The sequence below is a fragment of the Hylobates moloch genome, unplaced genomic scaffold, assembly GCF_009828535.3.
Source record: "Hylobates moloch isolate HMO894 unplaced genomic scaffold, HMol_V3 SCAFFOLD_13, whole genome shotgun sequence".
Classification (NCBI taxonomy): Eukaryota; Metazoa; Chordata; class Mammalia; order Primates; family Hylobatidae; genus Hylobates; species Hylobates moloch.
In genome coordinates this window covers 2,843,553-2,870,790 of record NW_026652288.1, presented here as the reverse complement: position 1 = coordinate 2,870,790, position 27,238 = coordinate 2,843,553, and the positions used below count along the sequence as shown (strand labels likewise).

Genomic DNA, 27,238 nt, shown 5'->3' with positions numbered 1-27,238 from the left:
ACTAACATCTGAAAAGTTGTAAGCTTTTCTTAAAATATCAGGAACAAGACAAGGATGCCCACTCTTGCCACTTTTATCCATCATAATAACTGGAAGTTCTAACTAGAGGAATTAAGCAAGAAAAAGAAAGAAAAGGCAAAAGGCATCCAGATCAGAAAGGAAAAAGTATTTGCAGACAACGTGATCCTAATATGGAAAACCCTAAAGACTCCACTAAAGCATTGTTAGAATCAGTAAACAAATTCAGTAAAGTTGCAGGATACAAAATCTGCATACAAGAATCAGTTGCATTTCTGTATACTGACAATGAAGTATCCAAGAAAGAAATTAAGAAAACAGTTCCATTTACAACAGCATCAAAAAGGATAAATTTCTTAGGAGTAACTTTTACCAAGGCAGTGAAAGATCTGTACACCGAAAACTATAAAACATTGATGAAATAAATTGAAGAAGATGCAAACTAATGGAAAGATGTTCAGTGTTCATGGATGGGAAGAATTAATATTGTTAAAATGTCCATACCACCCAAAATGATCTACAGATTCAATGCAATCCCCATCAAAATTCTGATGGCATTTATCCACAGAAACAGAAAAAAAAGTCCTGAAATTCATGTGGAACCCCAAAATACCTTGAATAAGTAAAGCGACTTTGAGAAAGAAGAACAAAGCCCAAGACATTACACTTCCTAATTTCTTATATCATAAGACTACTGTAATAGAAACAGGATAATATGAAATTACAAATTGACATATAGACCAATGGAACAGAATAGAAAGTTCATAAATAAACCCACACATATATGGTCAACTAACCTTTGAGAAAGATACCAAGAATACACAATGGGAAAAAGATAGTCTCCAATAAATGGTATAGGTTGTGTATCTGTGATCTGAAAATTTGAAATCCTAAATGCTCCAAAATCTGAAACATTTTGAACATGAATATGATGCCACAAGTGGAAAATTTTACACCTAACCTCATGTGGTGGATTATAGTCAAAATGCAGGCCCACAACACACAGTTTATTCAGCACCCCCAATGGGAAAAGAATCCTCCCACCCCCTTCAGCTGCAGCATATCTTTTCTGCACACGCCCAGATTTCCCCACACACCCACAAAGAGTAAGAAAATGTCATGTGTGAAGGCTGGATGTGCCAATAGCAGGTTCCCTACAGTGTTCCATGTGGCCAAGACCTGTGTGCATTACTCACCATGTTTTTTGCTTATTCTTTGCATTTCTATATACTGACAATGAGCTATCCAAGAAAGAAATTAGGAAAACAGTTCCATTTACAAATAAAAAAAATTTTTTAGGAATAACTTTTACCAAGCCAGTGAAACACCTGTACACTGAGAACTATAAACCATTGATAAAAAAAATTGAAGAAGATGCAAACAAATGGAAAAATGTTCAGTGTTCATGGATGGGGAAGAATTGTCTTCTTATGTGATGTAAAGATAGTGTTGAAAATGTCAAAAAGGTCAGCAGATACCCCTGCGAGTAATAGTGATAAGAAAAAAAGGAAGCATTTGTATTTATCTATAGCACAGAAAGTCATGCTGTTGGAGAAACTGGACAGTGATGTAAGTGTGAAACAGAAGAGTACCATGTTGGAATGACCACCATATATGAGCTGAAGAAACAGAAGGATAAACCGTTGAAGTTCTGTGCTGAAAGTAATGAACAGACGTTAATGAAAAATAGAAAAACACTGCATAAAGCAAAAAATGAAGATCCTAATTGTGTATTGAAAGAGTGGATTCATCAGCATTGCAGTGAACACCTGCCACTTAATGGCATACTGCTTATGAAACAAGCAAAGATCTATCACGATGAACTGAAAATTGAAGGGAACTGTGAACATTCAACAGCCTGGTTGCAGAAATGTAAGAAAAGACACAGCATTAAATTTTAAAAGATGTGTGGTGATAAAACATCTGCTAATCATGAAGCAGTGAAGAAATTTATTGGCATACTTGCTAAACTCAAAGCTGTTGAAAATCTCATGCCAGAACGAGTCTGTATTACTGATGAAACATCACTGTTTTGGTGTTATTGCCCTGGAAAGACACCGACTTCAGCTGATAATACAGGAATTAAGGATGTCAAGGAGAGAAAAACTGTGTTAGGATGTGCGAAAGCAGCAGGCACTCTAAGTGTAAACCTGGCTGTGATAGGCAAAAGCTTGTGCTGTTATTGTTTTCAAGGAGTGACTTTCTTACATTCCATTATTCTAACAAAATGCGTGGATCACCAGGAACATCTTTTCTGGTTGATTTTACAAATATTTTATGCCAGTGGCTCATGCTCACTTCTAGGAAGCTGGACTAGACAACAACTGCAAGATTTTGTTATTCCTTGTCAACTGCTCTGTTCATTCTCCAGCTGAAATTCTCATCAAAAATAATTTCTGTGTCATGTACTTTCCCCTAAATGTGACTTTATTAATTCAGCATTTGACTAGGGTATATTAGTCTGTTCTCATGCTGCTAATAAAGACATACCTGAGACTGAGTAATTTATAAAGGAAAAGGGCCTAACTCACAGTTCCACATTGCTGGGAAGGCCTCAGGAAACTTACAATCATGGTGGAATGCAAAGAAGAAGCAGGCCCCTTCTTCACAGAGTGGCAGGATGGAGTGAGTGCAAGCAGGGGAAATGCCAGATGCTGATAAAACCATTAGGTCTCATGAGACTCACTCATTATCACAAGAACAGCATGGGAGAAATTGCCCCCATGATTCAATTATCTCCACCTGGTCCTGCCCTTCACATGTGGGGGCTGTGGGGATTATAATCCAGGATGAGATTTGGGTGGGGACACAGCCAAACCATATCATTCTGCCCCTTCCCCCTCCCAGATCTCATGTCCTCACATTTCAAAACACAATCATGACCTTGCAACAGTCCCCCAAAGTCTTATTCCAGCATTAACCCAAAAGTCCAAGTCCAAAGTTTCATCTGAGACAAGGCAAGTCCCTTCTGCCTATGCATCTGTAAAATCAAAAGCAACTTAGTTACTTCCTAAATATAATAGTGGTACAGGCATTGGGTAAATACACCCATTCCAAATGGGAGAAATTGGCCAAAACAAAGGGGCTACAGGCCCCAGGCAAGTTGAAAGTCCAATAGGGCAGTCATTAAACCTTAAAGTTCCAAAATGATCTCCTTTGACTCCATGTCTCACATCCAGGTCATGCTGATGCAAGAGGTGGGCTCCCAGATTCCTTGGGAAAGCTCTGCCACTGTGGCTTCACAGGGTACACCCGACTGGCTGCTTTCATGGGCTGGCATTGAGTGTCTGCAGCTTTTCCAGGCACACAGTGCAAGCTGTTGGTGGATCTACCATTCTTGGGTCTGGAGGATGGTGGCCCTCTTCTCACAGCTTCACTAGGCTGTGCCCCAGTGGGGCACTCTCCCTAGCAGAGGTTCTGCATAAGGGCTCTGCCCCTTCAGCAAACTTCTGCCTGGACATCCAGACATTTTCATACATCCTCTGAAATCTAGGCAGAGGTTTCCAAACCTCAGTTCTCGACTTCTTTTCACCCACAGGCTCAGTACCATGTGGAAGCACCAAGGCTTGGGGCTTACACCCTCTGAAGCAATGGCCTGAGCTATACCTTGGCCCCTTTTAGCCACAGATGGAGCAGGAGCAGCTGGGATGCAGGGCAGCATGTCCCAAGGCTGCACAGAGCAGGGGGGCTGTAGGCCTGGCCTGTGAAACCATTTTTTTTCTCTTAGGCCTCTGGGCCTGTGATGGGAGCAGCTTCCATGAAGGTCTCTGACATGCCCTGGAGAAATTTTCCCCATTGTGTTGGTGATTAACATTCGACTTCTTGTTACTTATGCAAATTTCTGCAGCAGGCTTGAATTTCTCCCCAGAAAATAGTTTTTTCTTTTCTATTACATAGTCAGGCTGCAAATTTTCCAAACTGTTATGCTCTGCTTCCTCTTGAATGCATTTCCACTTAGAAATTTCTTCTGCCAGATACCCTAAATCATCTCTCTCGAGTTCAAAGTTCCACAAATCTCTCAGGTGGGGGCAAAATGCCACCAGTTTCTTTGCTAAAGCATAGCAAGTGACCATTACTCCAGTTCCCAATAAGTTCCTCATCTCCATATCGGACCACCTCAGCCTCGACTTTATTGTCCATATCAGTGTAAGCATTTTGGTCAAGGACATTCAACAAGTCTGTAGGAAGTTCCAAACTTTCCTACATCTTCTTGTCTTGTGAGCCCTCCAAATCTCTAGGTAGGAGTTCCAAACTTTTCCACATTTTCTTATCTTCTTCTGAGCCCTCCAAACTGTTCCAACCTCTGCCTGTTACCCAGTTCTAATGTCACTTCCACATTTTCGGGTGTCTTTACAGCAGTGCCTCACTCTCTGCAGTACCAATTTACTGTATTAGTCTGTTTTCATGCTGCTAATAAAAGCATACCTGAGACTGGATAATTTATAAAGAAAGAGGTTCAATGGACTTACAGTTCCACATGGCTGGGGAGGCCTCACAATCATGGCGGAAGGTGAAGGAGGAGCAAAGGCATGTCTTACATGGCAGCAGGCAAGAGAGCATGTGCAGGGGAACTGCCCTTTATAAAACCATCAGATCTTGTGAGACTTATTTGCTGTCATGGGAGAAACCTGTCCCCATGATACCATCACCTCCCACCAGGCCCCTCCTCCAACACTGGGAATTACAATTTGACATGAGATTTGGGTGAGAACAGCAAGCCAAACTTTATCAATATTGGCCTTGGCAATGATCTTTTGGATAAGACACAAAAGCACAGGCAGCAAAAGCAAAAATAAACAAATGAGAGTGCATCAGATTTAAAAGTTTCTGCACAGCAAAAGAAACATCGGCAAAATGAAAAGGCAGCGTACAGAGTGGAAGAAACCATACATCCAATAAGGGGTTAATATCCAAAATACATAAGGAACTCATACAACTCAATAGCAAGCAAACAAAATAACCCAGTTTAAAAATGAACAAAGGACCTGAATAGACATTTTTCTAAAGAAGACATACAGATATCCAATAGGCATATGAAAAGGTGCTCAACGTCACTAACCATCAGAAAACTGGAAATCAAAACCACAATGAGACATCACATCGCACCTGTTAGGATGGCCAGTATGAAAAAGACAAAAGATAAGTCTTGGGGAGAATGTGGAGAAAAGGAAACACTTTTATATATTCAAGGTGGGAGTGAACATAATGGAAAACAGTTTGGAGGTTCCTCAAAAACTAGAAATAGAACTACAACCCAGTGGTCCCACTTCTGGGTATGTATCCAAAGGAAATGAAATCATTAGCTCAAAGAGATCCCTGCACCTCCATGTCAATGACAGCTTTATTCACAGTAGCCAAGAGGTAGAAGATACACAATTGTCCATTTGACAGAGGAAGGGATAAAGAAATTGTGGTAGATACATATACAGTGGAATATTGTTCAGTCTTTACAAAGAAGGCAGTCCTGCCATTTGAAACAATATGGATGAACCTGGAGGACATTATGCTAAGTAAAATGAGGCAGAGAAATACTGCACGATCTCACCTGTGGAATCTGAAAAAGTCAAACTTCTAGAAAGGAAAAGTACAATGGTGGTTACCAGAGGCTGGTGGGAGGGGTTGGAAATTGGGAGGTGTTGGTCAAAGGTTAGGAACGTTCAGCTTATAAGATGAATACGTTCTGGACACATCATGTACAGCATGAGAACTGTAGTTAATAATAATGTATTGTGTACTTGAAATTGGCTAAGAGTGCATCTTAACTGTTTGCATGACAAAAAAATGGGGTTAACTATATGAGGTGATGGATATGTTACTTAGTATAATTGTGGCAGTCATTTCACAATGTACGTGCGTATCAAAACATCACATTGTGGCCAGGCGTGGTGGCTCATGCCTCTAATTCGAGCACTTTGGGAAGCTGAGACAGAAGCATTGCTTAAGCCCAAGAGTTCGAGACTAGCCTAGGCAATGTAGGGAGATCTTGTCTTCACAAAAAATTTAAAAATTAACAAAGCATGGTGGCATGTGCCTGTGGTCCCAGTTACTTGAGAGGCTGAGGTGGGAGGACTGCTTGGACCCAGGAGGTCAAGGTTGCAGTGAGCTGTGATTGCACCACTGCACTCCAGCCTGGGTGACAAAGCAATACCCTGTCATACACACACACACACACACACACACACACACACACACCCCCCATAGTGTACTACCTAAATATACACAAATTCCATTTGTCAAGGACACTTCAATAAATCTAGGGGGAAAAAACCAACAGTATGATCTGAAGCAGTATTTTCCAAATTTGTTTTGACTGGACCTACAGATAGTTTTATATAATGACTTCCCCCACACATGTAAATAGATGTGCACGTAACTGAAATAAACTGTTCGCAAGAGAGTACTCACATTGAAAACGGGTGGCACACTGTACTTTACTCCAGCCTTGTGCTGGCCCCGGTGCCCTGATGTGGCTTCTTGACCGGTCACAGGCTGCAGCCCCTAGTGGAAGAGCTCCAGTGCTGGGATTCACGGTATCTCATGAACCCTTAGGCAGCCTTTGGAGTAGGCAAGTTCCTCTTCAGATGTAACAGGGGTTCCGGCAGGTGGTGGCATTGCCGGTGGCATCGCCCGCAGGGATTCAGGTGAGCGCGACGTTCAAGTCGGTAGGTGCAGTGCCGTTACTGAGGGAGCTTGCATTTGAATTAGGGAGATGTCCATGCCGGGGTGTGGAAGGACTGCGTGTGGTGGAGAGAAGCCTTGTTGGAGCAGTTATCCCTGGGCAGCTCAGCCTCTGCTAGAATGGCGGAAAACTTTCACACGGGGCTGCCTCTTCCTGGCCGCATGCGGGGCAGGCAGTGTGCCTTGATCATGGGGCCCTGCAGCAGAGCCTAGAGCCTCGTGATAGAGTGTCCAGCCAGGCACCTCTGGTCCTTTGAGGTGAAGCCTGTTGGGCAATCAGGGCTGGTTGGACAGGCAGGCGTGCAGCACCCAATTCTGAATCTTTCTAGTTGAGCAACCTAATATGTAAAGTAAGATGGATGTGACTGTATTACAGGTAAAGCTGGGCGCATGGTAGGAGCTCCGTAAGTGCCGGTTGCCGTTATGGCGTGGTTGAAGCTGACTTCCTGTTGGAAGTAGCACTTGAGCTTAAGACTCTGGATGGTGAGTCCTTAAAGTAAGACACTGTAGGTTTTCTGGAAAACGGCAAATACAGGCCGAGATGGGACCAGGCAGAAACTACAGGGAGACAGATTTAGCCAGTAAGGTGGGAATCAGGCGGGCGATGTCTCCAGACAGCCCGGAATGAAATAACAAAGCCATGGCCAGATCTTAGGTTAGATTGAAGAAAAGGCAACATGACAGACATTAAAAAGTACGATTCAGTGCACTTTTTTTGCATTTAGAGTTTAAGAATGATAGAGAGGTGTAACTACTCCCAAGGGTTTGTTCCCGGGATGGTTCTCGTGGATGGAAGAGGCGGGTGCCACAGAGGAGCACTTTCTGCTTGACACATGGGGAGTTTAGGGGTCACATGGGACATGTGGTCGGAGTTGGGGAGTCCGCTGGACGAATTGGTTCTGGCTTTGTCCAAAGGCATGCTGCCATGCTGTTCCAGCCCTCGGAACGGGAGTGGGCAGGTTTGGGAGGAGGAGCATAGAACAGAGGGCAGGTGTCCACCCTGGAGGCCACCTGCAGGGCTACACCTTGACCTGGCCCCAGCAGCCCCTTGCAAATTGATTCACAAGCAAAACCTCTTTTTTAATGAGGCGCTTTGGATACTGAGTAGCAGACCCTTTCCATGGGGTTCTAGGGCGAACCAGTCTTCACTGAGTTGTACTTGATAAACAGACTTTTTGTAAGTTATTTTTTATGCATTTAAGAATGCACAGAACAGCCTCACATACTCAGAGGGGGTGGGATGAATTATTCCCTCCTCCTTCGTCAGCACACAGTTTACTAAGGGCCTCTTAGGTGCCCTTCACAGCCTGTGCTGGCTGCTTGCATATTCCCATGAGTGGGAGGTGTGAACTCGTTGCTCGTACAGAGTCGAGAGTCTGGCCAGGAACCCAGGTGCCAGTGGTGATCAATGTGTTGCATGTGTGGGGGGTGTGCAGGCTGCCACCGGGAAGGACCAGGGAAAGTCCCAGCGACCTTTGCGGATCAGTCAACTCCATGGGGGGAAGTGGTGTTTCGACCAAGGCCTGAGAATGTGCAGGCCAAGTGATAGGAAATAGACCACATCTCTTCGTCGTCATCTGCAAACTACGCATTTTATTGTAAGCGATGTGCCCTTCCAGCTTCAGTCCTGGTTCTGTGAAGAATAATCCATCTCGCCAGTCTCAGGCTTGAGCAGTTTGTAGGACCCTGAGGCTCCTGGGCTCAGATTCTTCTGAATTGTCTTTCTTGACCCTTTCCCTCTTTGCCTTGACATTTATCTCTTAACAAGAAACAGACACACAAAACTGTGATTGGTTAGGGAACCGCCTGTCACTACTCTGCAAACATGTAGCCACCACCCATGGCTGTGTTTCCAGAAACACACGAAGCTTCTGTTTGTGTAGTTGGTTTCCTAGACTTCTAGCAAGATGCTGTCTCGATCTGGTCTCTCTGAAAGCGAATCAATGATGTCATCGTGCACCCATCTACCCAGGTGACAAGTTTTCAGTCTGTCTGGCAGTCACTCTTCAGGGCCCTCCACGCCCAGGCCTCCCTCCCACAGACTCAGTCGGTACTGAGGCTCAAGTGCCATGTGACCTTCCTTCATTTCCCTGTGCTCTTTGCAGACTTCATCACAGCCTTACGATGTTCTCTGTGATCTTCAGAACCCAAGAAGCATTTCTTGAAAGCTTTACCTGTGAGAACTCGAAGCCAGGTTATTTTCTAAAGCAAATCAATATTACCTCCTGTACTCTTTAAGCCTTTTTTTGCTTCTTTTTGAATTATATTTTTTCTTCATAGATCTAAAAAGTTACTTATACAGCCACTTGAAACTCATTTTATTGTTTCCTCTGATACTATGACTGAGAAATACGAGCTTTTTCATAGAGAAGTATATCCCTTGGCCCACACCAAGGCAGATATAAAATCAGTCTCATGCAGAGAAAATGAGTGGAATAGTGCACCACGATTTCCTGCAGGAAATACCCTCCTCTCCCCCACTTCTTTTATTCCATGTCTGGAGCAAAACTAGACTAAGGTGACCCATTTTCTTCTAGCTAGGGGAAGAAGGTGTTGCGGTGATATGTCTGCAGGGAGAGCGTCTTTTAGAGAACATGCTCCTCTTAAGTGCAGGATGCTTGCTGCTGGATGTGCATGTAGAGGCAAATGTTTGATTCGGCTTTGAATCTCTACCACTTTGGAATTGGTACCCATTCAAATGCATATGTAAATGTCTTGCTAAGCAAAAAAAAAAAAAAAAAAAAAAAAGACCGTGAGGAGATTTGGGAAACAAGTTTTCAGGAGCACTGATTATGACCATCAGCTCCCTAGGAGGTGAAATGAATGCATCCAAATCTGTCGCAGAGCTGTCCATGGCCATCGTGTGCATGTGCACCTGACTCCGTAAATGCTCTAGAGTGTACCTCGGCCATTGTGTGCATGTGTTCCCGACTCACTGTGAATGCTCTAGAATGTACCTCGGCCATTGTGTGCGTGTGTTCCCGACTTTCTGAATGCTCTAGAATGTACCTTGGCCATTGTGTGCGTGTGTTCCCGACTCACTGTGAATGTTCTAGAGTGTACCTCGGCCATTGTGTGCGTGTGTTCCTGACTCACTGTGAATGCTCTAGAGTGTATCAGCATGTGTCCCCAACTCATTGTGAATGCTCTAGCATGTACCTCAGCCATTTTGTGTGTGTGTTCCTGACTCTACAAATGCTCTAGAATGTTCTATGGCCATTGTGTGTGTGCATACCTGCCTCATTGTAAATGCTCTATGGCAGTGGTCCCCAACATATTCAGCAACAGGGACCAGTTTCGTGGAAGACAGTTTTTCCATGGACCAGGGTGGATGGTTTTGGGATGAAACTTCCACCTCAGATCATCAGGCATTAGATTCTCATAAGGAGTGTGCAGCCTAGATCCCTCGCATGCACAGTTCACAACAGGGTTCCTGCTCCTATGACAATCTAATGCCTGATTTGACAGGAGACAGAGCCCAGGCTGTAATGTCACTTGCCCACTCCTCACCTCCTGCTGTGCGGCCAGTTCCTAACAGGATATAGATTGGTACCAGTCCACAGTCTGGGGGATGGGGACTCCTGCCCTAAGAATGTACTGGGGCCATCATGTGCATGGACTCACTTTGAATGCTCTAGAGTGTACCAGAGCCATGCCAGGTGTGCACCTGACTCACTGTGAAAGCTCTAGAGTGTATCAGGGTCGTGTTGGGTGTGCACCTGACTCACTGTGAAAGCTCTAGAGCATGCCAGGGTTATGCTGAGTGTGCACCTGACTCACTGTGAAAGCTCTAGAGTGTATCAGGGTCATGTTGGGTGTGCACCTGACTCACTGTGAAAGCTCTAGAGTGTGTCAGGGTCGTGTTGGGTGTGCACCTGACTCACTGAAAGCTCTAGAGTGTATCAGGGTCGTGTTAGGTGTGCACCTGTGTCATTGTGAATGCTCTAGAGTGTGTCAGGGTCGTGTTGGGTGTGCACCTGTGTCATTGTGAATGCTCTAGAGCATACCAGGGTCATATTGGGTGTGCACCTGACTCACTGTGAAAGCTCTAGAGTGTACCAGAGCCATGCCAACTGTGCACCTTACTCACTGTGAAAGCTCTAGAATGTATCAGGGTCGTGTTGGGTGTGCACCTGACTCACTGTGAATGCTCTAGAGTGTACCAGGGCTGTGTTGGGTGTGTACCTGGCTCACTGTGAACACTCTAGAGTGTACCACGACCATGCTGCGTGTGCCCCTGACTCACGTGTATTTAGTATTGCTTATGAGGGGTTGGGGAGTGAAACCTCCCTTACTGCCTGGGAGTGGCCATGGGGGTTTCTCAGCTGAAGTGACACTTGCACTCTGTGGGGTGTATCAGGGTAGCCAGTGGGGCCTCTGAAGATTCTTGGGTGGGGCCCAGAAAGTGGTATCTCAGACTGGTACCGTGCGGGGTCTTGCTGGTTGCAGCCTTTTTGTGATACGTGGTTTCTGAATATCTGCCATCAGATTTGACCCGTGATACTTGTGTCTGCCTCTCTCTGTGGAGCATGTTGCTTCACAGAGGGCGGCTTTGGCTTCTCCACTAATCTGCGGTGGGATAAAACGTACACCTCTTTGTACAGTGCTTTTACATGAGTTTAACTCAATTTTTTAAAAAATTTGGATTAAAATCTTAGCTATGTGAAATATTTAGGATTATTCTTTTTAATGTTTTTATTTGTTCATTGACAAATTGCAATTGTATGGGGTTACTTTCTCGAGTTTTATTAAGCACCTATGTTTATTGAAGTTAAACATCAAACTTAAAACATTTAGATGAAAACTTTTCAAAATATATTTTAATGTTTACTACTTTTTAGCTAGAGCTTACTGCAGGTAAACCCCAGTGATTCTTGGCGGTGACTAAGAACAATTCCTTACACAAACTGTAATACAGTGTTGCTCTTACGGCTTTGCGAGTACATGCTAGTGTTTCAAATTCTGTCCAAAACGAACTGCCCTAGGTTATGGGGTCTTATTAATTCCTGTATTTTTGCTTCCTTCCCCCCAATCTATTTTGCTCTGAATTAATCATCTTTTATAGCTTGCTGAATCACCCACATTTCTGTTTAGAGCCACCCCTTTTCTCTCCTCATCCACAATTTTGTTCTCTTGTGGATTTAGAAACCAGATGATGACACAGGTTGGGACTGTGGGCAGTTGAAAGGGCACACTTGTCTTCTGAAGAAGGGCTTGAGGATGCTGCTCTTTGAAACACAGTGTTCGAAGCTTCAAAGTTGTTCAGAGGCCTCTAAAACATTTCCTCATTCTAGAGTCGTTGACTATTTTCCAAATCCAAATGTACTAATGGTTATAATTAAATTTATTTTAAAATAGTCTCATTTGTTAATATGACATCTTCACTCTTACCTGGAATTCTTCACTCTTACTTAGAATTCATCAACAGGTATTAAGTGTTGTATGTCCCAAAGGTTGCCGGTCATTGTGGGGAACATAGGAGAGTTTTAATAGATGGGGTATATGATTCAGAAACCTTTAATCTGTTTAGAGACACTGTAGTCAAATATTTATGGCACCAAAGGAGGTAGCCAAGATTAGCGTTTGCGCATTATTAAAACTGGTCTATGGGAAAGTGTGGATAACTTACAAGCTCTTAGCTTTGATTCATAATTAGTAGTCTTTGACATCAGATTGGCTAGTTCTCACCCTGTGATGTGTGAGTTAGTTGGGAAGGGAATCTCTGCCTTTCTGGAGCTTCTACTAAAAACCCCAAGTGTCTTGGTGCTGATGTAGACTGCGTCTTGCTGGTACCATGCTGAGAAGTCACTGTCACTGCATTGTTGGCATAGCCCACACAGATACTCCTTGCTCCAGCCTTTTGCTTGCTTGTTTTTTGGTGGGAAGCACACGTGAGTTATAAGTGAGATCTGCTGGGGAGCTTATGAATCCGTGGAAATTTACTGCCCCTCATACAGAAAATGTCCCGCACGGGGTAAGTGCATTACTCCACCAGCACGAGATCTGTGGGCTGCCCATTGCAGCCTTCCCTCCCCGCATTGCATTTGTTCCTTGGAATTCACTATCAAGCTGTCCGAACTCTACCTGTGTTTACTTGCAGTAACTGGGCTACAGAGAGAAGTGTGATCGTTTCGCTCCAAAAAAGTATCTTCAGCATTAGGGTCAGCCACTGTCTTAACTGGACAGGAGCAGCGGGATTTGGAGCAGGTTTTTCAGCATGCTAGCTATAGAGTTTTGGTCTTGTTTACGACATATTATGTGTTTATTATGATTATGATTAGATAAGATACAATAAACTCTTGGTCTAATACAGGCATGATGTGCCTTTGATCACAGTACTATGAGCTTTCTGTGTGTTCCTTAAACTATAAATGAGAAAGAGAGTGTGGTTTTGAATGATGTTAATGTTGTGATTACAAGTAATGATAGCTCCATGGACAGTCTTGAGATGATGGTGTAAGGGAGGTATGCTTGAGGGTGCCCCCAATCAATCCATATTGTGTTCTGTTTAAAAAGAAATAGTGTAGTACCTTATTGATGTCTTTAATTACTCACAAGTTAAAGCACATGGAATGAAATTCCCTTCTTTGTAAATAAGCATTTAAGAATTTCACCAGAGAAAACAGAGATCCATATTTGTGACCACGTTGAAAAATTCTTGGTCTCTTTATGGCTTTATCGCAGAGGTGAGAGGATTTTGGTCTTTGTTGAGTAACTGAATGTGCATTGTATCATTTAGGATGGCTTTGGCTGCAGATGATGGGAAACTGTGGCTCCAGTTGGCTCAAACATTAGGAAATGGCCTCACATCACCCCTGAGCCTCGTGTGGCTGGTGGCAGCTCCTCTGCCCTGCTCTAAGCTCTGTCCTCCCATCTCGTCCAGTACTTTGCCACTATCCTTGAGTGCCTAAGGAGATCGCTACAAAGGATGTGGGCATCCTGTGTGTGCAAATCACCTTCTCCTCTTTGCCTCCCTAAGACTCTCCACCCTCCAGCCCCCACAGGCCTCCCTCACGTCTCGTTGGCCACTGCTGGTCAGTGTCCATTCCTTAGTTACTGATGAAGCCCACGTTGGTGAGTGTCTTAGCTTAGGCTGCCATAAAAAGTGCCACATTCTGGGCAGCATCAACATGAAAATGTGTTCCTGGGGCGGGAAGTCCAGGATCAAGGTGCTGGCTGATTCATTTCCTGGTGAGGGCTCTCTTACTGATGTGTAGACAGCTGCCTTTTCACTGTGTCCTCACGTGATGGAGAGAGACAGAGGAAGCCTGCCCTCCAGGTCTCTTCTTTTAAGAGCATGAATCCCATTGTGAGGGCCCCAGCCTCATGACCTCTTCTAATCCTAATCACCTCCCAAAGGCTCCATTTCAAGTACAGACAGTCCCTGACTTATAGCCTCTCGACTTTGCAATGGCATAGAAGCACTATGCATTTGTAGAAATTGCATTTCGAGTCCCATACAACCATTCTACCTTTCACTTTCAGTGTGATATCCAATACGTTACATGAGATATTCAGCACTTTCTTATAAAGTAGGTCTTGTGTTAGATGATTTTCCCAGCTGTAGGCTGATGTGAGTGTTGTGAGCGTGTTTAAGGTAGGTTAGGCTGGCTCTGACGATGAGTGGACTTGGTGCATCCACTGCATTTTCAGCTCACGGTATTTTAAACTTACGATGGATGTGGGGACATAGCCCCCATGTACATTGAGCAGCATCTGCAGCATCACACCAGGTGGGGGGCTAGGACTTCCACACATGAATCTGGGGAGGGGGGCACAATTCAGTCCATAACAGTGAGACAACAACAGTGTTGTCAGGCATTTCCGGATGACAATGTAATAAATACTCTAGTGACTACAGGCCTGAAAAGAGTTCCTGCGTCATGAAGAATGTGTATCACAGCTCTTAGCTACCAGCCTGGGTATCTTAAATGTTTATGTTAACATTTGGTACTTCTCTTTCTCTTAGTGTCGTGTGGGAGCCAATGGGAGATGGGAAGAAAATCATTTCATTGGCCGATAACCATATCCTGCTGTGGGATTTACAGGAAAGCTCAAGCCAGGCTGTGGTAAGTAAAAGGAACAACACAGCATTTGTTTTTGTATTTTTAAACCAAACACCGCATGTTCTCACTCACAGGTGGGAATCGAACAATGAGATCACTTGGACACAGGGTGGGGAACATCACACACTGGGGCCTGTCGTGGGGTGAGGGGAGCGGGAGGGATAGCATTAGGAGATATACCTAATGTAAATGACGAGTTAATGGGTGCAGCACACCAACATGGCACATGGATACATATGTAACAAACCTGCACGTTGTGCACGTGTACCCTAGTACTCCAAGTGTAATAAAAAAATAAAAAAATTAATAAATGGGACCTTTGGGCTAAATTCAGAATATAATTCTTGATTCACAACAGTTTAGAATTTAAACCTTAGTTAATGAACAGACTGAATCATCCATCAAAGAACTGACTGATGGGGTCTTTCAGGTGAAAGCAGTTTAGATGTCACTCAGGGCTTGTGAGATATGACACAGAGCCCAGTGGTTTGCAAAACATCTGCCTTTTGCTGCACTTTGAGCAAAGGAGGGAGTGGGATGCCCAGGAGTATTTTCTACTGTTTCAAGCGTGCTGTCCTTCTGAGGAATGGATTCTTAAAGTGTATTTGGGTAAAATCATAGTCTTAAGCAGGAGTAATTATAACATTTTAATTTCATAGTGGTGCCTAGCTCTTTTCGTGTATTGGCATGAGTTATGAAAATAACTTTTAGCACTTTCTTTGGGTTGAGTTTTGCTTTTAAATGTGCATTGTTTGAATACTTTGTCTTTCACAGAGTAAATATTAATATATATTTTTCATATTTGATTTCTTAAAATTTTCTCCTTTAAAATGTGTTTTTTACATGCATTCATAATTTCATTGCATTTGTTTATGTCAAAGTAACCACTTTAGAGAAGAAAAAAGGGAAGAACTTTGAACTGATGTCGCTTACAATGTCACTTATACCTTGGGGGCTGCGTTGCCTACACACAGTCAAAGGGATCGCGAAGCATCCATTGGATAGATTTCTCCAGTGATGGTCTCATCTTATATTTATTTGTTCCTACCATGTTTTTTTAGCTCTTCTCCCTCATGGTGCCTTAGAATATTAATAAGTCCTTTCCTCACCCTCTAGGCTGATGAGGTGATATGAAAAATGATGCATCATTATTAATAAGTGGCACAGAAGTAAGACTTAAAAATATTAAGTTTCGGCCGGGCGCGGTGGCTCACGCTTGTAATCCCAGCACTTTGGGAGGCCGAGGCGGGTGGATCACGAGGTCAGGAGATCAAGACCACGGTGAAACCCCGTCTCTACTAAAAATACAAAAAAAAAAAAATTAGCCAGGCGTGGTGGCGGGCACCTGTAGTCCCAGCTACTCGGAGAGGCTGAGGCAGGAGAATGGCGTGAACCCGGGAGGCGGAGCTTGCAGTGAGCCGAGATTGCGCCACTGCACTCCAGCCTGGGCGACAGAGCGAGACGCCGTCTCAAAAAACCAAAACAAAACAAACAAACAAACAAACAAAAATTAAGTTTCCTGTTAAAGCTTTAAACCTCTGAATGGACAAAAGGGAGTCTCACAGCCTTCATCGTGGAATTAAGTGTTGGGCGTTCACCCACAGCATCAATGGTGTTTAAGGAAGAGAATTATTATTTTTATGAAAAACTTTAAATATAAGGCATATCTTCATATCTTGGAGTAGAATGCAAATTTCACACAAACTTTTAAGATAAAACAGGAAACGAATGACATTTCATGCCTGAGATTGACCCCTGTGGACCACGTCTGCAGGCTGGGGATATATGTTCATAATCTCCCATGTTCCAGGAGATTTGGCAAAGAGTCCTGGTCATGGTTGAAGGCGATGCCTTCCTTGTCCCTTCCCTCCCTGCGTTTTTGCAGGGCGTTCCTACATAACTATAAACTTCCAGGAAGAAGGAGGAAAATACTTCCCTATTAAAATGCCAGGCTCATGGTAGGCTTTGGGCAAGACGCTTGGGCAGAGGACCCAGCTCCTGGTGTAGACACTTGGGCAGAGGGCTCCACTCCCGGTGTAGACACTTGGGCAGAGGGCTCCGCTCCCGGTGTAGACACTTGGGCAGAGGGACCCAGCTCCCGGTGTAGACACTTGGGCAGAGGGACTCAGCTCCCGGTGTAGACACTTGGGCAGAGGACCCAGCTCCCGGTGTAGACACTTGGGCAGAGGGCCCAGCTCCTGGTGTAAACACTTGGGCAGAGGGCTCCATTCCCAGTGTAGACACTTGGGCAGAGGGCTCCGCTCCTGGTGTAGACACTTGGGCAGAGGGCTCAGTTCCTGCTGTAGACACTTGGGCAGAGGGCTCCACTCCTGGCATAAACACTTGGGCAGAGGGATCCGCTCTTGGCATAAACACTTGGGCAGAGGGCTCGGCTCCTGGTGTAGACACTTGGGCAGAGGGCTCAGCTCCTGGTGTAGACACTTGGGCAGAGGGCTCAGCTCCTGGTGTGGGAAGAGCTGAGTGGAGCCTTCTGCACACCTACTGTGCTCACCGTCTCAGGGAGGATGCCGGAGAGAAAGGAGACCCCACACGTTAGGATGCGGCAGGTTCTCATTCGCCCCAACTTTGGAGACCTATTCTGTAATCAAACTGTGAACACATCTTCAGAGCCTCGGTCATCTCAAATGGATTTCATAGTAGGGTGATTAATCTGTAACTTATTTTCTGCAGAGATCAATTTAGTTTTCTCTCCCCCTTTTTTATCCACTGTCAGCAGTTCTGTCAATATCACTTTGTGACCCTCCACTATGGTATTTAATACAGAAACCTTCCTATCGATTTGAGCCATCTTCACACCCAGCTTCTCGATGTTTTTTTATTGTTTGAGGATATTGCCTTCTGTGGTGAATCTAATCTCATGCTCACTGCATCATTACCTTTTGCAATTAAATTGGAAATTCCGTGCCATTTATAATCATTAGTAGAACTCAGGGGAGGCCTGGAGTGGAAGGTTCCGTGGGGGCCACAGACCCCGAGGAGGGTAGAGGGATGGCCGCCCTGTGTCTGTGCGTGCTCATTCATCTTCGCCTTTCCCAGCTTTCACTCGCCGTGAAATAAATAGCTTCTGTCAAGGAGCCGACAGTGGCGGAGCAAGAAGGAAGCTTGCATGAGGATTCGCTGCCACCTCTGCCTTCTGTTCACGTAGGGGAGCAGGAGCTCCTTGAAGGTGGCCATCTAGAGAGTGCCATCTGCTTGGCGTGACACACACAGCACCTCTTTGAGGAAGGGAGTGTGCTTCAGGAACACAGTGTTTCTATTGGAAAGTTTCTAATCAGAGATTTAAAATGTACCACAGGAGGATCAGATAAACAAACATAAGCTGGGGGGCACTCCTAGCGACAGCAGCATGGTCCTTGCAGCCAACGCCATGTCCAGCGTGCCTGTAAATGCAAATAGCGTTTGTGTTTTGGGGACCAAGAGAGCAGTGGGCAGAAGCCGAGCTTAATCTCAGGGCTCGTGGGGAGGGGCTGGGAACTTTGTGGGCAGTCGGTGGTTTCTCTGGCTCCTCGCCAGTGCACCTTGGAAAGCCTGTTCTGTTTTCATCTTTCTTCTCCAAACTGGAAGAGACATGGTACAGAGGAAAGAAAGAGGCTTGTTTTGTTAGTGTTAAAGTGGAGAACTTCATGTGTGGAACCTGACTGCTGGTTCCAGCAGCGACCCTCCTGTTCACTGCAGCATGCCCATAGGTGGATTCATTTGCCCTTTTATTTCTGATGTTTTATTAAAATTTTATTTACTTATTTTTAAACTTTCGTTTTAGGTTCAGGGATGCACGTGCAGGTTTGCGATGTAGGTAAATTGCATGTCACAGGGGTTTGGTGTACAGATGATTTCATGAGCCAGGTAATAAGCACAGCACCGATGGGGAGTTTACAGTCCTGTCTCCTCCCATCCTCCACCCAAACTATGCATGTTCTCACTTAGTAGTGGGAGCTAGGCCAGGCGCGGTGGCTCACGCCTGTAATCGCAGCACTTTGGGAGGTTGAGGCGGGTGGATCACCTTACATCAGGAGTTCGAGGCCAGCCTGGCCAACGTGGTGAAACCCCATCTCTACTAAAAATAAAAATAAAAATAAATTAGCCAGGCGCAGTGGCAGGCGCCTGTAATCCCAGCTACTCAGGAGGCTGGGGCAGGGAGAATTGCTTGAACCTGGGAGGTGGAGGTTGCAGTGAGCCAAGATCACGCCACTGCACTCCAGCCTGGCGACAGAGTGAGACTCCGTCTCAAAAAAAAAAAAAAAAAAAGAAGTGGGAGGTAAACACTGAGAAGACCTGGACATGGAGAATGGGACAGCGGCACCGGGACCTCCTCAACTCGCCTGCGGATGTTGCTTTCTTGTCTAGAAATCAAGCGTGCTTACCCCTGCCTGTGGCTGTGATTCTCATGGGGGTGTTTAGGGACAGCTCCTTGTCCCAATGTCTGTCCCTCGTCCTCTGTGGCAACACAAACCAGGACAAGCCTCACTCCCCAGCCTCTCTGCAGCCTGCTGTGGCCGTGGGACTGAGTTCTGGACAAACAGATGTGGGTGGGACAGGTGCATTCACCCTGAATGAGGAGTCGTTCCCTTCGCGTTTTAAGTCTCTGCTCCTGAAACGTGGAGGTGGCTGGCAATGCTCTTTCCTATTCTGTCACTTTTCTTTTCCTCTTTTTAGTAGGGTCTTTTTCGAGCAAAAGTTTCTCTCTCTTTTTTTTTTTTCTTTTAGAGCAGTTTTAAGTTCACGGCAAAATTTAGTGGATGATACAGAGATTTCCCACAGCCTCCTCCACTCTCAGCATATCCCCTGCTGGTGTGGGACCTTTGTTATCACTGATGAACCCACACAGGCACATCACCGTCACCCAGAGCCCCTCGTTGACATTAGGGCTCCCTCTTGGTGCTGGACGTTCTGTGGGTTTGGACAAATGTGTCCTGACCCCTGTCCTCCACTATGGTGTCACACAGAATTGTTTCACAACCCTAAAAATCCTTTGTGCCCCAACGATGATTCTTTCCTCATGCTCTCCCTCCAAGCCCTTTGCAAGCTCGATCTTTCCACCATCTCCATGGTTTTGCCTTTTCCAGGATGTCACAGAGTTGGATCCATACAGTATGGATGGTTTTTAGATTGGTTTCTGTCCATTAGTAATAAGCAGTGAAGGTTTCTCCAGGTCTTTTCATGGCTTAAAAGCACATCTCTTTTTATCACTGAGTAATGTTCCACTGTCTGGAAGGTTTCTCCTTGTCAATGAAGTTCAGTTTGTCGGTCTTTCCTTTTCTGCATTGTCCCTTGTCCCAGGGCTGACAGCTGAGCTGACTTGGGTGCTGAAGATTGTCTCCTGCTTTCTCCTGAGGGGCTGATCGCTGTGCATTTGACAGTGACGTCAGGGCCCACTTTGGTTAAGATGCACAAGGTGCCTGGGCCTCCCTTCCATGCACCCTCGCCATGCGGGGGACATGGAGTCCAGGCTTCCCTGTTGTAGGGGGGAGCGGGGACATGGTTTTTTCTGGGCTGCTTGTCTGGAGTACGTGATTTCTGTCTAGAGGTTTTGTGTCCTACTCGGCTGCCCCTTTTTGAAAATGTGGCTTTCAGTGGGCTCTTCTGGAGCCTTACTTGGTAGTGTTTCCTGGCTGCCAGCTTCTTCGGCTCCAGGTCTGGGGTGAATGAGGCAGAAGGAGACCCTAGGGAGCCCCACTGCGTGTCTCCTCATGTGCCACGTGGGCCTGCCCTCTCTCTCCAACTTTCAAATCACCCTCTGTTGTATGTGCAGTGTCCAGGCTTTCTTTGTGCTTAGTGAGAGAAACACGGAACGGGCGTACACCCTGCCTTCCCGGCAGCAGGCATCCCGGAAAAGATGGTGCCGGTCACCCACCTCAGCGATTGTTCCCGCTTCTGGAGACCTCGATAATAGGAGAGCTCTTCCCTTGTCCAATTAGAGGGAAGAATCTGAACATTCTGAATGAGTGTGCACGGACCCTGTGTGTGCCGTCATTCCCAGGCTGGAGGCTGTGTGGGGAAGAGGAACACGGGAGTGGGCGAGCAGGGATGGCCCCAGACACCTGCACCTGCCACGAGCCTCACTCACAGAAGAAGCACCCGCCACGGGCCTCACTCACGCAAGGACTCGCCACGGGCCTCACTCACGCAAGGACTCGCCACGGGCCTCACTCACGGAAGAAGCACCCGCCACGGGCCTCACTCACGGAAGAAGCACCCGCCACAGGCCTCACTCACGCAAGGACTCGCCACGGGCCTCACTCACACAAGGAGGACCCGCCGAGTGTTTCCTGGGGGAATTGGGGTTGAGTTATGACTGCAAGAAGTCAGCCATGCTCCAAGCATACCAGAATGCCATGGCCAAATTCATTCAACAGATACTCAGTGAGCTCACTTTGGAGAGGGTAATGAGGACTTTTCCCAACAAATGGTCATTTCTCACTATTTTTAAGTAGTCCTTTTAATCAAAGACATAGACCTTGTCATCATATAGTTGGGCCCCCTCCCAACTGACAGATGAGAGGAGGAAAGCTAACGGAAGCAGAGGAAGTTTCTGAAGGGGACGTGGTCTGAGTGCCAGATTTGGGGCTGCGGGTCGGGTCTGATGCCCTGTGAGTGAGTCCCAACCAGGCACAGAGGTGCTCACAGCGGCTCCTGCCTGCCCAGACCTCTCCTGTCCTCCTTCAGGTCTGTGAGGTTCTCAGATAACTTGCTCTTATTTGAGTATCTTGAATGATCAGTAATGTTGTGTCCTATGAGCATGAATTTGATTTTTGGAAAAAGTTAATTGGAACAAAATCTGGTAAATAAAGTAGATCAGCACACTTTGCAAAAGGTGATTAGTGGAAAACAGGTTAAAACCACATGAAAACTGATTTCCTTGTAAGACTCATAGGAAGACATTCTAAAATATTTTGAGCAGAGACTGCATCGTTAAAATAAATGTCAGCTTTATAGCCAGGGCTTTCAGACAATGGCCAGTGAGATTTATGTTTTGGATGTTTGTTTTGAAAAAGCCATTATCTTTAAGAAAATATGTAGTCAGTGATTTACTAAGTTGCATATTTTAATATCATAGTATAATTTACCAAGTTGCATAGTTTTAATATCATAAAACTCCATATATAGTTTGATTTTGTAAATATTGGAGCTCACTAGCGTTTTCTTATTAGTCTTCCATTCAGATTTTGAATAAAAGTCATTAAAAAACAGAAGTGGCTATAGGTGCTGGGATCTAGCAACTGAGCATCTGTTTCCCAAGCTCCAGAAAGACTTCTTTCTGATAATACAAAACAAATTATATATTTTTAGAACCAGGCGTCTTTAAGAAACAGGAGCTGCTCACCCTGGGGAGCTTCGGCACAGGCTCCCCATCAGCGCCCTCTTCTGAGTGCCTGCCATATCCAAGGGCCACCTGAACGGTGACATGCCGCTGGCGCTTTGATGGCCGACACAGCCTCTGCCTTTTGTAATGTGCCATGCAGTTATAGGGCCTGCAGTATCTAGATGATGCATTTAATGTAAGATTTCAAGTTTTGCTGGAATAGCTGGGACAGGCACGGGTCAGTGGGAAGGTGCACAGAGTACAGGACGACCTGAGCCGGGGGAGGCCCGGAGGCAGTGAGTCCTCCTGCAGCTGGGGCGGCAGTGCAGCCTGCAAGACCAGTTCCTTTTCCTGACACTCCTTAACAGTGTGACCTGGGACGTGTTCCTTGGCCTGACCAAGTGTCAATTTAACAGTGGAATTATAGGTTACAGGAGAACAATGTTACTCACAGCAAGGCAAGCACTTAATGCGTGCCTGTCAGGTAGATGGACGGTGGATGGGTGGACGTGTGGATGGGTGCGTGGGTACATGGATGGATGCGGACGGAGCAGCTGTAATACATGATCTCCAACACTGGGCCGTGGGTGAAGGTTACCCAATAGGAGGGTCACTAAGAAGACCCTTGTGCAGAGGCAAGACAGAGCTTGAGGTCCCAGAAAGCAGTCTGTGTCTCCTTCATAATTAAGTGACTTTTCCCAAAGCCAGCAAGTGATCATGACAGTTCAGACATGAGGGATCCGGCATGCTTTCATGACGCGCTGTTCCCAGTGTTTTCTGCCCTCATTATTCTTGTTAAAAGATCTTTTTCCCTCTCCCAAGAATTGCCTCTAATTAGACCCACCTCTGCAATGGATCACTAATGTCTAATTGGGGTTGCAGAAATATTTCTTATAGTTTAGTCTATCTTGGTAAAAAAATTCAGATCTGCACTCATGGCCTTTCCAATTTTGAGTGTGGAAAACTGAGGTCAGATCTGCATTTTGGGGTTTAAGACACACAGTTTTTCTCCAGAAACAGCTTAGATTTTTGTGTAGCAAAGGAGGAGTGAAAAAATCCTTTTAGTTCTATTGTTCCTACAAATAGAATCCTTTTAGAAATAAACTAAAAATAAGTTTAAAACAGCACATCCTGTCACCTAATGGGGACAGCCGATGCCCTGTATACATTTTCTAACACAGGAAGGCTCTACTCTTCCAGGAGGCCACAGTGCAGACTCTCTTGGGGGTCAGCTCTGTGCACCTCAGACTCCGTCTCCCCAGGGGATGGTGCCCTCCATGGTCTGTGGGAGCCTGCAGCCTGCTGGGGCTCTGTGTCCCATTCAAGCTGGGTGTGCAGAGCCTCCCTCAGGGCCAAGGGCCCACCTGCCGTGTGACCCTGGCAGGACCCACCTCCACCCTTTCTCTGGCCCCTGGTGCTACCAGCTCCTGCCATCTGGAAACAGGGTCCCCGGCAGCCAGGTATCCCACCACAAGAGCCTGGGTGTCCCGCCACAAGAGCCCAGCCCTCCCAAAATCCTCTTCCTTTTCTTTTTCTTCTGCATCCTGAAGGTGGCGCTGGGCCTCAGGGACTGCAGCAGATTTCATTTCCGTCGCCTCCATCAGACCATAGTGCTCTAGAAGGCAGCGTCAGTGTTCGCCCCACGTAAAGATCGCTCAGAGCTCTTCTGAATGTTCCAGGGTGCTGTTTTTTGAGTCATAGTAAAGATGAAGAAAAACATGTTTAAGACGTGCTAGGCACCGTCTGGACATTTGACCTGTATTATCTCCTTTAATCCTTATAACCCTGCAGGGTGGGTCCTTTAATATCGTCATGTGCGTGAGTTATAGGAGCTGGAGCCAAGCCTCAAAGAGACTAAGTAACCTGCCGATGATGGCTTACTCGGAAGCAGAGCTGGGATTCAAGCTCGGGGTATTCACGTTCAAAGCTGGGACTGGAATTCCCAACCAGAGATAGGGAAGACAAGTTTCCACAGGTGTCATTGGCATTCTCAAATGAGCATTAGAGGTACAGCAGTTAGGATGTATTTGGCTGCAGGACACAGGGAATGACTTAAACAATGAGGAATCTTTATTATCTGCTATAACAAGAAGCTTGGAAATAAAGCGATTCAGTGTCTCCACAGCATCAAGGCCTCAGCTGCTTTGCATCTTTCCACTCTGCCATATCCACATGTGACTGCTTTCTGCCTTCATGACTGCAAGGCAGCTGCAGCAGTCCCAGCCATCACATGCAGACTCCCACAGTTCCAGCACAGAGAAAGCAGATTTCTCTGCATCTCTGTTTGTAAGGAAGGCCTTTCTTAGAGGTGCCTCTGTCCAGTTGTCAGACACAGTGGCAAGTCATGTCTAAATTAGTCATTGGTGAGAACAGTTTCCTCTTGCTCAGCTCAGAGCAGTGAGTCCCTGAGGATAGGATGGGAACGGGCTTAGGGTGGGGTGGTCATGGCTGTTTTGTAAGCCAGCCCCTCCCGCCTGCCCTGCAGCCCAGGGTGCACAACCTGTGACACGCCTGCACCAGGTGCTTCATGCATCCTGCGCCCTAGACACCACGGCCTTGCTGTTTCTTCACCCTGCTGTTCTCTGTCCAATGTGAGAGGGTGCTGCATGCTTCCCTCTGCTGGCCCTCCGTTTTCCTTGGTATTGGTCAGCGTGCATGTGGTAGGGTCTGCTGTGAGCGTGGCCTGCAAGTAGTAGGGTCTGCAGTAAGTGTGACCTACACATAGTAGGTTCTGCTGTGAGCACGGCCTACATATAGTAGGGTCTACAGTAAGTGCGACCTACACATAGTAGGTTCTGCTGTGAGCACGGCCTACATGTAGTAGGGTCTACAGTAAGTGCGACCTACACATAGTAGGGTCTGCTGTGAGCACGGCCTACATGTAGTAGGGTCTACAGTAAGTGCAGCCTACACATAGTAGGGTCTGCTGTGAGTGTGCCTACATGTAGTAGGGTCTACAGTAAATGCGGCCTACACGTAGTAGGATCTGCTGTGAGCACGGCCTGCACGTAGTAGGGTCTGCTGTGAGCACGGCCTGCGCGTAGTAGGGTCTGCTGTGAGCTCAGTGCTGTGTTCTCTGTGGTTTCCCTGTCCTCCAAATCAAGCCACCCTTGTCAGCTCTGTGGCTCTTGATGGCAGGAAGTACAGCTTTTTGTCTCTCAGAATCTTCCACTGAGACTCTTCTTAGATATGCCCCACATGAACTGCTAAAGACGGTGCCAGGCACATCGTTTTGCTCGTTAAGAGGTGTATTCTTTTATTCACGTCCTGGCATTAGTAACATCTCCCTTGAAAGTTTTGTGGGCGCCTTTAATCATTCCTTTTGGACCGGGAAGCACTGAATATTCTTCTTTAATGCTGGAAAACAGATTACCGCATGCATCGCACCCTGTGGAGTTCTTGCTGAGTTCTGTCACCGTGTCCCCAGGAAACCAAAAAATGTGATTGATTAACCTTACAACTTACACTGTACCGTCTGCCCTGAGTAGACCCTCAGAAATTGATGGTGAAATATCTTTCAGGCTTCTATTAAAATTTGCCTTCCAGACTTCTCTGCATCTGTGAGCGTGAAGTTTTCAGGGCCTGGGAGTACAGGCGTTAGCATGATCAATGGAGTAGAGTCAGGTGATAGATCCTGTTTCTGCCTCCAGCTGGCTGTGGCCACAGGCAGCTCACCCGCTCTCCCTGGGTTCTAGTTTTCCCAGCTGTAGAGTAAGCGGGGCCAGAGCCCGCCTCTGAGCTGCTGAGATCCATCAGGGTCTCCCCTTATCTGGGGGCGTCTCCCCCTCACCTCTGGTCAGTGCCTCGTGTTAGTTGTCTGTTGCTGGAACAGATGACCTCGAAGTGCTCAGCACGGCCCACGTGTGTGACCTCAGCTTCTGTGGGGATAACCTGGAATCCAAGCACACTTCAGCTGGGTCCTCTGCTTGAAGCCTCCCTTGCATGAGGCTGTGGTCTCAGGGTCAGTGGGGCTGGTCTTGCTGCTGGTTGGATGTGGCTTCTTCTGGGCCGCTGGACTGAGGGCCTGGATTCCTCCAGCTGTTGGCCAGAGGCCACCCTCAGCTCCTGGCTGTGTGGCCCCGCAGCGTGGAGCTTGCCTCATCCCAGCCAGCAAGATGAATCCCAGATCTTTTCTCATCTAATCCGCCGAGGGACCCCGCCCTGCTGTGCTGGTTAGAGGCCAGCCGCTCTGGGGCGGGGACTCCATAGGCCACCAAGTCCGAGGGCCATCCCAGATGCTGCTGACCATGGGCCCCTTCTGCCTCCAGCTTCCCTGGTTTTCAGCCTCCTCATGTCACAGCTTCACCTCTGCCAGCTCTGCTTTTTTTATCTACCCTCCAGCTGGAGGAGGCGCCCTGACTGCAGGCTCTCCTGCCCGACTCAGTGCTGTGCTGTCCCGGCCTCCTGGCCTGGTCTGTTTTGTCGCTGACTACTGGCACGTGGTTCCCCTTCAATCAGGTGTATTTACGTTACCTATCTCCCTGCCTTGGTGAGGCTTTTGTTTTTGCCAGGAATGGCTCACTCCTGTGTTTCACTGATTTAGGTTCTGTTCAGTCTGTAAAGCCCATCGCAGTTCCTAAGCCTCATGAAAGCTTTCCCTGGTTACTCTAACCTGGATGAGTTCTACTTTATTTGAAATCCCTCTCAACGTACGTTATTATCATTTACCCTGGCTTTGTCACTTGTTAGCTAGCTTTTAAAACATTGTACAATTATGTAATTGCTCCAAGCCTCAGTTTTCTCATCTGTCAAATGGGGATGTTAACATCTACATCATGTGACTTGTGATAATTTCACTAGGAAATGAACATAAATGCTCAGCACAGGGCCTGGCATTGAGTAACTGATAACAAGTTGTATTTGTTGAGTGATTTCTTTTCGTTGCACACATTTACCTCTGCAGCCAGACACCGAGTGTGAGGAGAACAAAAACCACGTCTGCCGTCATGGCACTCGGCACAGGTGAGGAGCTTGCTCAATAAATACTTGTTGATCAGTTGCAAGGCTAATTGGTAGTTGGTTGATGGCTTAATTAATTAACTTACTCTTTCAAAAATCTAGACGAGTCCGTAAGCTGAAGGCTAGGATGTGTTTTATCCCGTGGGTTTTGGACGCAAGCGGTGCTCCATTTTGCTGACTGAACTTCTGCAAGGAG

At 46.3% G+C, this 27,238-nt stretch overlaps 1 protein-coding gene across 1 annotated transcript in view; it reads left to right on the top strand.

Annotated features, from left to right (window-relative positions):
* Positions 1 to 27,238, top strand: part of EIPR1 (EARP complex and GARP complex interacting protein 1) — a 178,740-nt gene that overhangs the window by 139,491 nt on the left and 12,011 nt on the right. The window contains exon 5 of the mRNA XM_032172100.2: positions 14,666 to 14,765. Coding sequence (XP_032027991.1) covers positions 14,666 to 14,765 — 100 coding nt within the window. The remainder of the gene's footprint in view (positions 1 to 14,665; positions 14,766 to 27,238) is intronic.